The 16,104-nt window shown below is 39.6% G+C and overlaps 1 protein-coding gene across 1 annotated transcript; it reads left to right on the plus strand.

Annotated features, from left to right (window-relative positions):
- Positions 1-3,953: 3,953 nt before the first annotated feature.
- LOC134824526 (sodium channel protein 60E-like) lies at positions 3,954-10,175 on the plus strand. The gene is made up of 8 exons (XM_063836434.1): positions 3,954-4,124; positions 4,590-5,295; positions 5,403-5,776; positions 6,053-6,249; positions 6,426-6,615; positions 6,845-7,036; positions 7,409-8,053; positions 8,322-10,175. The coding sequence occupies exons 2-8, from the start codon at positions 4,626-4,628 to the stop codon at positions 10,173-10,175; spliced, it is 4,122 nt and encodes a 1,373-aa protein (XP_063692504.1). The 5' UTR covers positions 3,954-4,124; positions 4,590-4,625.
- Positions 10,176-16,104: the final 5,929 nt, after the last annotated feature.

The raw sequence follows: 16,104 nt of genomic DNA on the forward strand, positions 1-16,104 counted from the left end.
AATAATGGGGCGCCATGTACAGTGACCACTCTTATGAATACAGCTCCGAAAAAAGATCATTTAAAAATCACGTTGAAACTGTTTAAAGGTCCAGGTCTTTGTGGCATTGCTTATGTTCAGCAGAAAAGCAGGAATAATTGTGGTTAACCTGCCTTAAATGTCAGGACAAAATGGCACCAATGTGGCCAGCTGCGGTCTTGATAAGTAAGATCTCTTATCTCGTTATAATATGGTCTTCATATATATGTAATGCTTCGATTCGATTAATTTAGTGAAAGTTGTTTATTATTCATTGTTACGTAAATTTTAAATTTTTTGATCGAAAAATAATTTTATAATTTTTGGATATTTGTTTAATAATTGATTAAAATAATTATTTAATTATCTAATCAAATGGTTTGTAGATAAAAACGTTGTTCCTCTTTCCTGTTTTGAACACCATACAGTTTTATCTCGAACTTTCTAAAGACATAAGAAGTCGTTTTTATTGGCACTATCCGTCGCGGAGTAGAGTCTCGCGGCGGAGCCGCACGGACTCTCGATCGGACTCCGGTTGGTGCTCCGCTAATGTATTTACACTGCCACTCGAGTACATTTTGGAGGACTCGAGCGGAGCCGAGGCGGACTCCGGAGCGGGGGGAGACTCCGAGCGGAATTAAAGTTCCGCCGCGGACTCCATGAGCGGCTCCGCGGCGGGCTCGCGCTGAGTGTCCGCAGCAGAGTAAGACAATAGGCGGACATCCCACGGTTACCGCTGCGGTCTACCGGCGGAGTGCTTGGCGGACTCCGCGGACCTCTCCGCCAGGACTTGAAATCCGCCGGAGTCCGCCAGCTCGGCGGACTCCGCTCGGAGTCCGCCGGAATACAACAGGAGTCCAATGACTTCCGGTCCTCACGACGTCCCGAAATCGGCTAAATTTGTCACCGTGGACATACAACATTAGCATTTTTGCAATATTGTGGTCAGATGCAATGGTCGCTATGATTAACCTTAAACAGTTACCCATTCTCATGTCAATTGTTGTACAACCTCCTCTGTCCTAACTTTGACCCTATAATGTATAAACGTTGACCACTAATCAAAGTTTCCAATGCAAAATCAAATATTTTTTACAGAAAAAAAGAGGAAACAACCTCTCTACCTGGTCACTAGGTAACACTACCTGGTCACTAGGTAACACTACCTGGTCACTAGGTAACACTACCTTGTCACTACGTAAAACTACCTGGTCACTAGGTAACACTACCTGGTCACTAGGTAACACCACCTGGTCACTAGGTAACACTACCTGGCTGCTAGGTAACACTACCTGGTTGCTAGGTAACACTATCTGGTCACTAGGTAACACTACCTGGTCACTAGGTAACACTACCTGGTCACTAGATAACACTATCTGGTAACTAGGTATATCACTATCTGGTCACTAGGTATCACTATCTGGTAACTAGGTATATCACTATCTGGTAACTAGGTATAACACTACTTGGTCACTAGGTAACACTATCTGGTAACTAGGTAACACTACCTGGTCACTAGGTAACACTACCTGGTCACTAGGTAACACTACCTGGTTGCTAGGTAACACTACCTGGTAACTAGGTAACACTACCTGGTAACTAGGTAACACTACCTGGTCACTAGGTAACACTACCTGGTCACTAGGTAACACTACCTGGTCACTAGGTAACACTACCTGGTAACTAGGTAACACTACCTGGTCACTAGGTATCACTACCTGGTAACTAGGTAACACTATCTGGTAACTAGGTAACACTACCTGGTCACTAGGTATCACTACCTGGTCACTAGGTATCACTACTTGGTAACTAGGTAACACTACCTGGTCACTATGTATCACTACCTGGTCACTAGGTAACACTACCTGGTTGCTAGGTTACACTACCTGGTAACTAGGTAACACTACCTGGTCACTAGGTAACACTACCTGGTTGCTAGGTAACACTACCTGGTTGCTAGGTAACACTACCTGGTCACTAGGTAACACTACCTAGTAACTAGGTAACACTACCTGGTCACTAGGTAACACTACCTGGTCACTAGGTATCACTACCTGGTAACTATGTGTGAGGTGAGCTCTGTACTCACATTCTCAAATTAATTTCAGGGGAACACGGCAGTGTCCGGACGCTAGTGTATGTTTACAAACAGATGTCAACCCTAACGACGGTTACACTAGTTTCGATAACTTCGGCTCGGCTATGTTGACCTGTGCTCAACTGATCACTCTCGACTTCTGGGAGGATATTTACGGCAAGGTTTGTATCACGGATTTTAGGCCCCCCCCCCCCCCCCCCCCCCCTATTTTATGCCTCCCCTTATTTTATGCCCCCCTATTTTATGATCACTCTTGACTTCTGGGAGAATGTTTACGGCAAGGTTTGTATTTTTTAATCAACATTTCATCACAGTGCTGGCAAGCACGACCGCCGCCATTATAATACTTACTATACTATTCACCCCTATACTATTATACCCCCTTTACTGTTTTTTCCAGGTATGTTTACGGCAAGGTTTGTAACGCGGATCAAAATTTTATATAGTCTTTGAAATTATTCATTTGGTGAAATATAATGTTTTTTGAAATATAATATTTGGTGAAATATAATGTTTTTTGAAATATACTATTTTCATTTTCTCCAGGTGTTAGGAGCCAGTGGGGAGATTTACATTTTCTACTTTCTAATTGTTGTCTTCTTCGGGTCCTTCTACCTCCTTAACCTGGTCCTGGCAGTTGTCTTTATTTCTTATGAGCAGGAAGTCTTGGCTCCACAAAAAGAAAAGGTAATGATTTACACGTGGACCATAGTCCTTTAGTTAATTTTGATAACATTATTGTTTACAGAATGGTAAACTGGTCCTATATTGGTGATCTCAAATCAATAAATTATTACTGCAGGCATGTTCAGCTAAGTCGGACGTTGATTCCAACAAAGAAGACGAAAACCACCCGTCATGGCCCCTCACCCCCCTCACTCCCCGCGAAAGTTACACGGTTACACACTCGTTCAACAACGACTCCCCCCACCTGAGTAACTCAGGCTATTACCTAGACTACACTCACGGGTTGCCCAGGAGACCCCACACAACCAATCAGAACACAGTATTTACACCACGTGACACACGGAGACCCCCCAAACGGGGCTTCCTGGCTGCTCTCAAGATCTGTTGTTCTAAACAGTTCCTGTGGTACAAGATGTTTGGTGTGTATCCAGAGGACAAGGTAAAGGACCTATTTACTGGCGCTGTCATTCCGCCGAATCTCTATTCGGCTATATATATGAATATGAATTATTTTATTATATGATTATTATCATCTATATGATTATGAACATAAATATAATAGCCTGGGGTCCCAAGATAAAGGACCCAACAAAAGAAACATACTACGAGATAATGTGCGACGTGATATTTTATACCCCCCCCCCCTCTAATTTATGCCCCCCCCCCCCCCTATTTTATGCCCCCTCCCCCTATTTTATGCCCCCCCCCCCCCCCTATTCTATGCCCCCCCCCCTCATGTACTGCTCTCTTCAAGGTAAAGGACCCAACAAAAGAAACCTACTACGAGATATTGTGTGACGTGTGGACCTGGTTCCGCAGTCAGATAAGGAGTTTTATTTATAGTTTCTGGTTTGAGAACGGAGTGATGGGCTGTATTGTTCTGAATACACTTTGTCTAGCCCTGGACTCGCATGGTATCAGTGAGGAGATGGGAGAGGTCCTCTCTAAAGTTAATGATGTAAATTAAATAACTTTTATTTTGTTATATGTATTACATATAATCATTGATATTGTTACCATCTGATTTATAAAATACAAATCAGGGATTCAATATTTTTCAAAAAAGAATTTTATTTGATATATTATTTTAGGCATGTATTTCTACTTGAGTTTTTAGTGTCAAATAATTGGGATCTATTTTCAGTGTCTAACATGGATCTTTACAACAGAATTGGTAATAAAACTAGTTGGTTTACTTCCGACAGAGTTTTGGAAAACGAAATGGAACATTTTCGATACGATAATCGTGGTTGTGTCACTAGTTGAATTAAATCTTGAAAATGCTTCTTTCAATGTTTCCGGCTTGCGGTCTCTCAGAGTGGTATGTTGTATATTAAATTAATTTTTAAGTAAAACTAATTATCATTAATTAAGTTAATTTGTAAGTAAAATCAATTATCATTAATTAAGTTAATTTGTAAATGAAGTTGAGTTTTTTTTAATTGAGTTAATTTGTAGATTAAATGGAGTATTGTTTAAAATGAAGATAATTTGTAGATTAAGATAAGTTGTAAATTAAGTTAATTTTAACGACTTAATTGTTGCTTTATCGTGCTGTTCAATTTTCATTTGGTTTTATCATTCAATTAGAAGAAACTACATGAATGCCTACGTAAATATTTGATTAATAACAACTAAAACAAAAGACTTTCACGTGATAACTTATAAATATGAATTACGGATACTGGTGGGGTAAATATGGGTAACGTTTCAACATTTATTTACTAATATATTTACTTTACTTTATGTATCAGCGCAATATTAACAAGCTCAAACTCTCTTTCAGTTGCGGGTATTTCGACTAGCAAAGTCGTGGAATACTATGAAGGCGCTGATCGACATAATAGCTGAGTCAATATCAGGTTTAATGTATTTATCCATAATATTGGGGGTTGTGATATTCACTCTTTCCGTGATCGGGATGAACCTATTCAAGAAGGAATATGAAAATTTCTTCAACAACGAGGCCCTCCACCCTGACAGCTACGGTAACATGCCGCGCTGGAATTACCAGGACTTCTACCATTCTTTTGTCTTAGTGTTCCGTATACTGTGTGGCGAATGGATTGAGCTACTTTGGGAGACTCTCCAAGTTACTCGGGGCCAGATGTGGCCCATTCTGTTTTACTTGGGGGCTTTGGTTCTGGGCAACTTCCTTCTTCTCAATCTCTTCTTGGCGCTTCTGCTCAACGCATTTGGGTCGGAATCAATCAATGAGAAGAAAGAAACTGCGGCGGAAGTTGCTGAAAAAGAGGTATCTCTGACCGCTTTCTTAAAAAAGAAACTGTTTAACATAACAAAAAGTAAACACAAATTAGCTTCAGAGATAAGAATGTCGACATTAGATCTGAGCGCTCTTCAGCGCATGAAGACTCCGTGCAGACATCGTCGTAACCCTGGTAACAGTGATAACCCTGGTAACAGTGATAACCCTGGTAACTGTGGTAACCACGGTAACGGCGCATCTTCTGAGTACAGCGAGGGATCTGAATGTAAGATATAAGTTTTTATTATCAAACCTATTTTAATTTATGGCCCTCAAGGGTCTTAACGCTCCCCTATTTTATGCCCCCCTCTCATGTACTGCTCTCTTCACTAGACATGAATATGATAGACGTGGACGAACACGAGGGTAACGACCCCTACAGCTGTGACGACTGTTGCCAGTGCTGTAGTATCTGCTGTAGACCTCTCTGCGTTTGTTGCTCCATGTTCCGGGAAGCCACTAGAAGGATTGTGCAACACAAAGTCTTCGATTGGACCATCCTTATCTTGATTATGGCTTCTAGTGTTACCCTCGCTTTTGAAGACTCCTCGTTGGAGACTTCACCTTCTCTGAAGCGGATAGTTGATACTCTCAATTTGTTTTATGTTGTAGTCTTTACAGTTGAGATGTGCCTTAAGCTCTTTACATTCGGCGTGATTAATTACTTCGAGTCCGCCTGGAACTGGATTGATTCACTTGTTGTCACTGTAAGTTATCCAACTTGTTGACGATTATAATAATTGTGAAATACATTTCATCCGGTACACTAAAACATCATATTAATACCATAACATTCCTCATATCTAATATACACACATACACAATACTACATTTATTTTGTTGATTATAATGTTGTGATTGCAAAATGGATGGAAATATTTTAATCGGGTAAAAGCCATTTCAAATCCTGGCTCCTTCAGTTTAACTTGTACCGAAACGCTCTAATAATAAATATTATTCTCCCATACTTTACACCTCCGCAGATATCAATAGTCAGCACTGTAGCGAGTAATGCCAACATTGGTGGTTTGAAAGTTATAAGGTCTTTTAGAGCGTTAAGACCCTTGAGGGCCATATCTCGCTGGAAAGGGATGAGACTTTCAGTAAACGCCCTGATTTCCTCAATTCCCTCATTCGGAAATGTGTCTTTGGTTTGCTTGGTCCTTTGGCTTGTTTTCTGGTTTGTTTTGGGTTCGATAACGTAACCCAGCAAAATGTGTATTCAGCTATAATTAGTATAGCTCTATTTTGAATTGCAGTCACTTGTCCGAACACAGTTTTGGCAACTTTCAACAAATTTCTGATTGAGATTTATGGGATTTTTATTTGATAACCAAAATAAACGAACATTTTCAGTATATTGGGAGTCCAGTTCTTTGGAAACACGTTTTATAAGTGTGTTGGAGATGATGGACCATTGGATAATAAGAGTACTGAAATCAAGAACAAGACTATGTGTATAGCACAATTTGGACAAGACGCGTGGCAGAACTCAAAAATTAACTTTGATAACACAATAATGGCATTCGTCGCTTTGTATCAAGTGGTTAGACCCTTAATTCTTCCTTGGAAGCTTCATTCTCAATATAATTATAAGTTTAAATATCGTGTAACGACCATCCTTTCATTTCCAGGCTACATTTGAGGGCTGGATGGAGGTTATGTGTTTATTATATAATACCATCCTTTCATTTCCAGGCTACATTTGAGGGCTGGATGGAGGTTATGTAATGTAATTATATGTATATTATATACGACCATCCTTTCATTTCCAGGCTACATTTGAGGGCTGGATGGAGGTTATGGATGATGCCATCGACTCGGTTGGCATAGATAAACAGCCATCTTTTGAGCACAACTTTAAAGCATACATTTTCTTTTTGGTGTTCATATTTATTGGTTCCTTCTTCACGTTAAAACTGCTGGTTGGAGTTGTTATCGATAACTTCAACAGACTGAAAAAAGAGGTCAGTAGAAAATGTGGTAGATTAGTTAGTTATACATTTGAGTCTTCTGACCCCTGAGTGCACACAAATGAACGAGACTGTTTCACAAGTGTTTTACAAGTGTTTCACAAGTGTTTCACAAGTGTTTCACAAGTGTTTCACAAGTGTTTCACAAGTGTTTCACAAGTGTTTCACAAGTGTTTCACAAGTGTTTCACAAGTGTTTCACAAGTGTTTCACAAGTGTTTCACAAGTGTTTCACAACTGTTTCACAACTGTTTCACAACTGTTTCACAAGTGTTTCACAAGTGTTTCACAAGTGTTTCACAAGTGTTTCACAAGTGTTTCACAAGTGTTTCACAAGTGTTTCACAAGTGTTTCACAACTATTTCAGTACGACGAGAAAGGACAATTAGGAGTACTTCTCACACCCACACAACGGCAATGGATGTCAACCTTCAGGGAAATGACCAAAACAAAGCCTATACGCATGACCACCCGTCCCACCAACTTGTTCATGAGGTTCTGTCACGACTTGTCTGAAAACCAAAAGTTTGAGGTGGTGATAACGATTGTGATATTGTTGAACATGATACAGATGGGTATGGAGCACGATGCAGCTAGTCCCGAGTTTAAAAAAGCTATGATGTATGCTAACTACATCTTCACTGCCATCTACACTGTTGAGGCTTCCCTTAAAATTATTGGTACCCACAAATTCTACTTCTACAAATCCTGGAACATCTTTGATTTCGTAATTGTGATGTGTGCTTGGCTGGGGATCGCTCTGGACAGTGTTGTGAAGAACTTTGTGATCGACCCCTCGATTCTCCGGAGTTTAAGACTTTTCCAGGTAGCCAGAATACTGAGAGTTATCCAAGTAGCAAAGGGGATCAGACGACTCCTCTACACCCTAGTGTGCTCTCTGCCTGCTCTAATAAACATAGGAACTTTGCTGCTGCTCATTGTTTATATCTACGCGGTGATGGGAGTGGCGATGTTTGGTCAAGTTAAGAGGCAGGGCGTTTTGAATGACCAGGTTTGTTTTTTAAGTCGTTTTTTCACGTTTCGAACCTTTTCAAAGTTAATGGTAATTTTTGTTATAAACACTAGTAAATATTCGCGAAGTAGGGAACGAAGTATTTGTGTGCTGTCCCTTTACCTCTCGGCTTCTAACAGCTGCTCGATATTGACATTAAGTATAGTAGGTACCCAAGACGGGAATTTAAATTATCCATTTCTTTCGTCTTAATTTACAGTCTAACTGTTTCCTAACATTTTTTGTTACTGTTTCCTTCATTTGACAGATGAACTTTGAACGAACACCTGCTGCAATAATCCTAATGATAAGGTTGGCCACATCAGCTGGCTGGAATGATGTGCTAGATGCCCTCATGGTCTCCCCGCCGGACTGCAGTGCTTCTACTGCAGACTCTCCCGGAGACTGCGGGTCCAAGGGTTTTGCTATTGTCTACATTTCTTCCTTCATTCTCATCGCTTTCTTGATCATGGTAAACATGTATATTGCTGTCATCCTAGATAACTTTAGCATTGCTCAACAAGATGACGAGGTCGGAGTAGACGTAGACGACATCAATCTTTTCTACGAGAAATGGAAGGTCTTTGATCCGAAAGCGACAGGATTTCTAAACGTGAGAGTGTTGCCAGACCTAGTGAGACAGCTATCACAACCTCTAGGGATACCCGGTGTTACAGAGGAGGAAGTGTTGCAGTTGGATATTCCACTTTATCCTTATGATAGGACCCATTGTATTGACGTTCTTCAGGCTCTTATCTCACGAACTCTCGGTCCTAATAGCAATGCAGACGAGTTTGATATGATTAAATCGCTCATGTCTGAAAACTTTACAACAGCCTTCCCAATGCTTTCTATAGTGACCGTCAAAACAACCAGGGTACGATCGAGGTGTAGTGCGACGATTGTGCTGCAAAAAGCATTCAGGAGACATGTTAGTATGGACATTACCACCGCAACAATTGAAGATTTTGAGGGAGTGCAAGAAAATGAACATTTTGAGGGAGTGCAAGAAAATGAAACTGAATCTTTCGAGAAAATGCAAGAAACTCAATCTTTCGAGGGAGTGCAAGAAACTGAACATTTCGAGGGAGTGCAAGAAACTGAAACTGAATCTTTCGAGAAAATGCAAGAAACTGAATCTTTCGAGGGAGTGCAAGAAAGTGAACCTTTCGAGGGAGTGCAAGAAACTGAACCTTTCGAGGGAACGCAAGAAACTGAACCTTTCGAGGGAGTGCAAGAAACTGAACCTTTCGAGGGAGTTCAAGAAACTAAATCTTTCAAGGGAGTGCAAGAAACTGAACATTTCGAGGGAGTGCAAGAAACTGACACTGAATCTTTCGAGAAAATGCAAGAAACTGAATCTTTCGAGGGAGTGCAAGAAACTGAACCTTTCGAGGGAGTGCAAGAAAGTAAAATTGAATCTTTCGAGGGAGTGCAAGAAACTGAACCTTTCGAGGAAGTGCAAGAAAATGAAACTGAATCTTTCGAGAAAATGCAAGAAACTCAATCTTTCGAGGGAGTGCAAGAAACTGAACATTTCGAGGGAGTGCAAGAAACTGAAACTGAATCTTTCGAGAAAATGCAAGAAACTGAATCTTTCGAGGGAGTGCAAGAAAGTGAACCTTTCGAGGGAGTGCAAGAAACTGAACCTTTCGAGGGAACGCAAGAAACTGAACCTTTCGAGGGAGTGCAAGAAACTGAACCTTTCGAGGGAGTTCAAGAAACTAAATCTTTCAAGGGAGTGCAAGAAACTGAACATTTCGAGGGAGTGCAAGAAACTGACACTGAATCTTTCGAGAAAATGCAAGAAACTGAATCTTTCGAGGGAGTGCAAGAAACTGAACCTTTCGAGGGAGTGCAAGAAAGTAAAATTGAATCTTTCGAGGGAGTGCAAGAAACTGAACCTTTCGAGGAAGTGCAAGAAACTGAATCTTTCGAGGGAATGCAAGAAAATGAAAATGAACCTTTCGAGGGAGTGCAAGAAAGTAAAATTGAATCTTTCGAGGAAGTACAAGAAACTGAACCTTTCGAGACAGTGCAAAAAACTGACAATGAATCTTTTGATCCTGAAATTAAACCTTTCCCTGGAGTGAAAAATCTAAGACTTATATTTGAACGCTGATTTCTAATCACTCCAGATGGCATTCGATTTAATTGCTTCTCAGACGAATTTTCAACTATGGGCAAATTTCTGATCATTGGGAGTAAGAGTTTGGAGCGTTTATCAAAGTAATAATAATAAGGGTTTATCTACTAGTACTACAAAACCTCCCTCCTTATAATTATATCATATATATATATCATATATATAAGGCGTTCAGTATCAAGTATATATGATATCAGTATCAAGTATATATACTTGATACTGATATCATATTATATACTTGATACTGAACGCTTTAAGCACATGGCCCCTAATAATAATGTAATACAATGCTAAAAAACGATTTAAATTCGAGCGTGCTAAATCACTCTACAGTCGATCTTCGACATTTTTCTGAAAGGGCCCATGATCGACAGTTGAAATCTACTTCATTCGATGTATTATCAAACGCTGATTCCGAATCACCCCACATATAAGTCATGACATAAAGTTAAAATGCTCCCCTAGCGAGATATCGCCATCTATAAGGAGGTGATTAAAAAGTCACGTGACAGTCGAGTGTAGAGTGATTAATCATCATCCATTTAACTGTTTAAAGTATTCACTCGACAACAAACGTAAAATAACTAATTCAATCATTATCCGGCAAGAATCACATTAACTTTCTGCGATTTATAAATTACTAAAAGTCTTTTTTATTGTAAAAGGATAACGTACACGATTATGTTAACGCATAGCCATGAATTTATGAATACTGCAAGCGCGAGGGCTCTAACTCAGGAATGGCATGGAGTGACACTGTCCCATTTTTTGATAGCTTTTCTACCAAACAATGGGACAGTGTAATGGGACATAGTCTAGTTTTGAAAAGATTAAACAGTGAATGAGCTGTCTTTTTAGGTCATATTCTATAAGATTTATTTTTAAATTATTTACCCTATATCATCCTAATATGCAATAATCAATAGTAAATACATTGAGCTGATTTGTTGTAAAAATTCCTAAACAATTTATACGTTTGTGGTTGCACAATATAAACATGCAGCTGATATCAGGCTTGGGCATTGGGGTGGTGCTTTAGAAGCGGTATTTCGGGTACTAGTAAAGCTCTTACACTGTAGATATCTTGAATGAAGTCGATAACCCTTTTTATTTGTCCATTAAATAGACGAATAGTTAAATCACACGAAAAATTAATTTTGAAAATAATAATTCTTTTTTGGATTTTTATCTTTTCCACAAAAATAAATATGAATAGTAACTAGAAACATCGATAATTGAAAATTCTTTGCGCATTGTAATTAATTTTAACAAAATTTGTTTCTCGTTACAATTGTATGTGACCATTTATAAATTCACACATAAATCAATTGAATATATATTTTCCAATATTTTACGTATTTGTTTCAATTCTGAACGACACCTTGAAGGTTTAATACAAAGCGTTGGTTGGTGATTCAAATTTGTGGTTAATCTTGGTTAAACCATTTTAGTGCTTTGTTCCTATTGAAAATACATTTTAAATCAATGTATGTCATAAGTTCACTGGGCAAATGTTCGTAACTATTAGTATTATATTTATATAGGCAAGATAGTTCAATATAAATTTCCAGGATGATTGTTAGTTCTTTGAGCAAATGAAATTTTTTCCTTTTTGAAGCTTTTTTGCATATTATGCTGTTTTGTAACAGTCTTTTGAAAAATCTTTTATTATGATGTTCGAGGTAGGCTGATATGACGCACATTAATGGCTTTTTGACAAGGTACTTCTGAGATAATTGCTGGAAAATGAATTTTGATGTTAGGATTATAACATCAATTATCAATTATTATCTGTGGAGAGTTGGTTTCTGCTGCAAGGGTCCGTTCATTTTTTAGTTTTATGAGGCGTGGAATGGATGGGGCACTGTACGATTTTCGGGTAACATCGAATTCTGAATAGTGAGTTGCGATGTTGGAGTCGTTTATTTGCACCCATTTGTTGAGGAAATACGGGTCCAGCAGATGTCGTAATTTACGGCTCGCCGATCTAATTGGATCCTTAATTGGAGGATGTCGTTAAAGTGTAAAAACAGCGCTATATTGAACAAGACTTCCATGAATAATTTAAAATTTGACATTCGACCGTTTCCGTAATTTTAATAAATATTTTAACACAAAGCGCGTCATTCAAAAGTTGCAAAAGTAGCGGTACCGTTTCTGGATGCACCAGAGTTCGGTATTTGTTTTTGGAAGAACTGAAATAATATCCACAGTTTCTTGATATTTTGGATTCTGAGCTTTGTAATGCTTCAGATAGTTTAACATAGTCAGTATTGTTTTTTAAAGCTTGTAGCACAGCGTGTACCCTGTTTGATGTATGTTGCATAAAGATAAAGTTGAGAGCGTGTCTCTTCGGTATCAGGTTTCGAACAGTTAGGTAGATAAGGATTAAACATTTTTTGTGATTCGATGTCCAATCGAGAAAGGTGTCCATCTTTTGAGTCTCTGGTGGGCATTGTAGCCATTATGAGGACGTTAAAATCGTCGACATTGAAGTCATTTAGGGGGACGTTGTGATATAGTCGGCCGTAAACATTGAATTCGGCCGACAATGCTTTCTTGGTAATCTTTGATTAAGTAGAGAACATCTTTGTTGAATTGACGTTGTTGTTCGACTTCATACAGTGCAGCATCCTTTTGTCCGCAAAACTCGGCTCTAGTTGCAAATCCAGTGGTGACCCCGGCAAAGCACAACATAACACGCCGTATAATTTCTCCATACAAGCGCTGTGCATGGAACATATGGCCGCTTCCCGATATAGTCGGCCGTAAACATTGTTGAAACTGAATTTGGCCGACTATGCCGTCCACGGCGTCGTAGGGCTTGCACAACTTCACCCTAAAACCGTCAGGACCACGCTCGAACCCCTAAAAATAAATAAAATTACAAAACTGCCTGAATGTACATGTCATTGACATACTAAATGATCCAAAAATGAAATCACGATCATCAGAAAAAAGAACAGAACCAACATACCATGCTCTCATGACCCTTGAACCTGCTGTACTGACGTACTGCACTCATATAGTGGTCAATGCAGTATGCCAAGCTAAGCATCCATCTCTAGTCCCATGCACCAGCCTCATCGGGATCCATATATCCATTGGGGGCAGTTCCTTCACGATGGGAGTGTTGCAGTTGTTGGAGCAGCACGACTTCGACATGCTCATATAAGGGGGAAAGTCCTCAACAATCAGCTCTCTCTCATAGTTTTAAGATAATTATAGTAAGTAAGGCTGTAGGGCCACAATCTTCCCCCCTCAAGAATTCAATTCTTCACGACCAGATAACGAGTTAGTAGAATTAGAATCAGGACTTCTTTCCTCTTCCGATCCCTGAAGATTTTCTGCATTTAGGAGACTTGTCATCCTCCTTCTCGTCTCTACATCTGATACGAGGGAACATTAACTTACAGTTTTACGGAGAATATAATCTAAGTCCTAATTTTTGCTGAATTCCTGTAGGTTATTAACAATTGCCAATTATATTTATTGGTGATCAGTTATTATGCTTTTTGACTATAAAACAAGGTAGAGTCAGATCAACGAACAAAAGCACAAAAATCAATCATATCAATCACACTACAAACACTACAATTGAAGATGAGTACTCACCCATCACAGTAGATCTCAAACCAGTAAATAACGCTGAGAGCTTAACTCGATCCGGAAAATGCTGTAGTAGGTAGAGGTGAACTACTTGTGTAAAAATATGGTCAATGTCCGACAAAACTGTAGCATCGAATATAAAAGAGGAAAAAATGAAGTCCTTCGAAAAATTCGATTTTTAACGATACGCTGAATATCAGGGCAGCATCAGTAAATCTCACCTTGAGGGTGTTGCGGTATAGTAATAGTAATACTAATACGGCGACTTGTCACTTTGATTAGGACTAAGTCCCTGAATCTAGAGGATCCTAGTAGTGCAGAGTCTGAGAAGAGGGTGACCAGGCCGGCACTGAACGGCTCCGACTGTTTCGAACGTAACTCGGCGGAAAGCAGTGTAAAACAGCGATTGAGCGATCAGGCACAATATGCACACTCACAGGAGACCTCTCAGCCGGACATATCTTCCGGTGCATAAGTCACGTGCCTTCGTGAGAGCCAATAGGATTTACCTTGCTTTCTAATATAATGCTAGTATATTGCTCGCTCCTCTCACGTATAATAGCTTTCTGTTCAGGAAGAGCAGGTAAAAGTAGGATGTAATTAACGGGTAGAACTGAAGATTATCCAGTGCTTGAACAGTAGCGTTTGTCATTAACGGGTCCCCAATTCCCGCCAGGAGGACCTCAGGAAATGCTAAGATCGGAGCTAATGAAGTACCCCGCTCTCTAAACGGTTCCTAGCCAGCATCCACGGTAATGATAACGTGAGCGACACGGACACCGCTTAAATTCTCAACAAGTGCCTCAGACATAATGTAAAGTTAGCGGGATAATATGGAAATCATGTATATACTTGTGCATGTGGCCAGATCACCATGAGACCGCGGACTAAAATAAGTCGAGCATTAGCAAGCAGTGGGCAGCTAGCTTGTAGCTGGTTTTTTGTGAACAGCTGATTTTTTGCTTATTTTAGTGTTTAGGCGGTGCACGATAAAACTAAACTTGCTCGGATTTTCAAAATTTTTGTACCATCGTTTTCTAGAGACTTTGAGAATTTTCACAGTACCAAATTAATTATACCTTTTTGGAATGATCAGTGAGTTTCTCCTAGGTGCCATATTTGATGGTGCGCGGCTTTTGGAGCAAAATTAGGCGTAAAAGTCGCGTAATTTGACGAAATTCGTTGATTTTTGTCGTATTATTCTGTCATATCTTCAGTTCCTGAACATGAATCATGCTGAAAATTTGTCAGAACCTTCCAATCATACTTAACTACCGAACCTAATTTAGTTGGGAGAGATTGGCCTTGATTAAGAGGTCTAAAAATGACAAAATAGGTATAAATTCGTTGATAACTCAAATTCTAACCATCGAAATTGCTCAAACTAAATTAGGTTCAGTAGAACATAAATGTTTACGTAAGCTGACCAAATTTCAATAAAAGTTTTATCTGGGAAGTATTATAACTTTTCGATTGTTTCCAAAATAATGTGCTGGCTAAAAAACCATTCAATGGTCAGCGCGCGCGTCTTATTGTCGATGGCGCACTGCCTACTTATTTGATAAAACTTGTATTGTATCACGTCGTGACACCCACGGTCGTTTCACTAGGAGCCGCGCACTCGTGCGCGGCGGGTCATACAACGTATGACAATGAAAAAACTTGTAGCAGTGAAGAAAAGCCGTCAACAAATGTGAAATGGGAAAAGCGAGCGACAGATTCAAAATGGTAATATTGATACACATTGCGGCTTTTACTAATTCGCTCGCCCAAAATTTTCACGTGACTTTGGTTTTCATGGTTTTGCAGCCGTACAAAACAGTTTTACATAAAAATGTACATAAATATAATTATACTGTTTCTGGGGCAAAATTTGTAGTGATCCCGTACATATTATATATAATATAATATAATATTACGAATTAACAGCGTGCTATAAAATCACTTTACACTCGATATTCTAGTTGTTGTTCTTCTTCAACCTTTAATTAAAAATGTCAATTCATCGCAGCTCGGTGCGGCACAGTAGCGCATTTCGCCGATCTAGCGAGAAGCATAATTGAGTGCGCGGCGCGGCACAGTAACGCATCGCGCTACAACTTCAACCCGTTCTCTAGCTGGCCCTATGAACGACTTTTTGAAACCCTTAGCTTACCCTCTTATCTGATCATAACCCAACCCTATACTAGGTAGTGGCGTAGTGCACCATCGACAGTGAGCCGCGCGTGTCGACTGTAAGATGCTAAATGGTTTTTTGCGCTAATTTCGGCCATTGGATCAAATTGGACAACCTTCC

Source organism: Bolinopsis microptera, chromosome 12 (genome assembly GCF_026151205.1).
Source record: "Bolinopsis microptera isolate Bmic1 chromosome 12, MBARI_Bmic_1.0, whole genome shotgun sequence".
Taxonomy (NCBI): domain Eukaryota; kingdom Metazoa; phylum Ctenophora; class Tentaculata; order Lobata; family Bolinopsidae; genus Bolinopsis; species Bolinopsis microptera.

What these genes read in the sequence shown, in the direction of transcription:
- LOC134824526 (XM_063836434.1), top strand. Translation starts at nt 4,626, where the DNA reads ATGAAGGCGCTGATCGACATAATAGCTGAGTCAATATCAGGTTTAATG. An exon ending in GTACAGCGAGGGATCTGAAT is followed by an intron (nt 5,296 to 5,402) that starts GTAAGATATAAG and finishes TCTCTTCACTAG; the next exon opens with ACATGAATATGATAGACGTG. An exon ending in TCAACAGACTGAAAAAAGAG is followed by an intron (nt 7,037 to 7,408) that starts GTCAGTAGAAAA and finishes CAACTATTTCAG; the next exon opens with TACGACGAGAAAGGACAATT.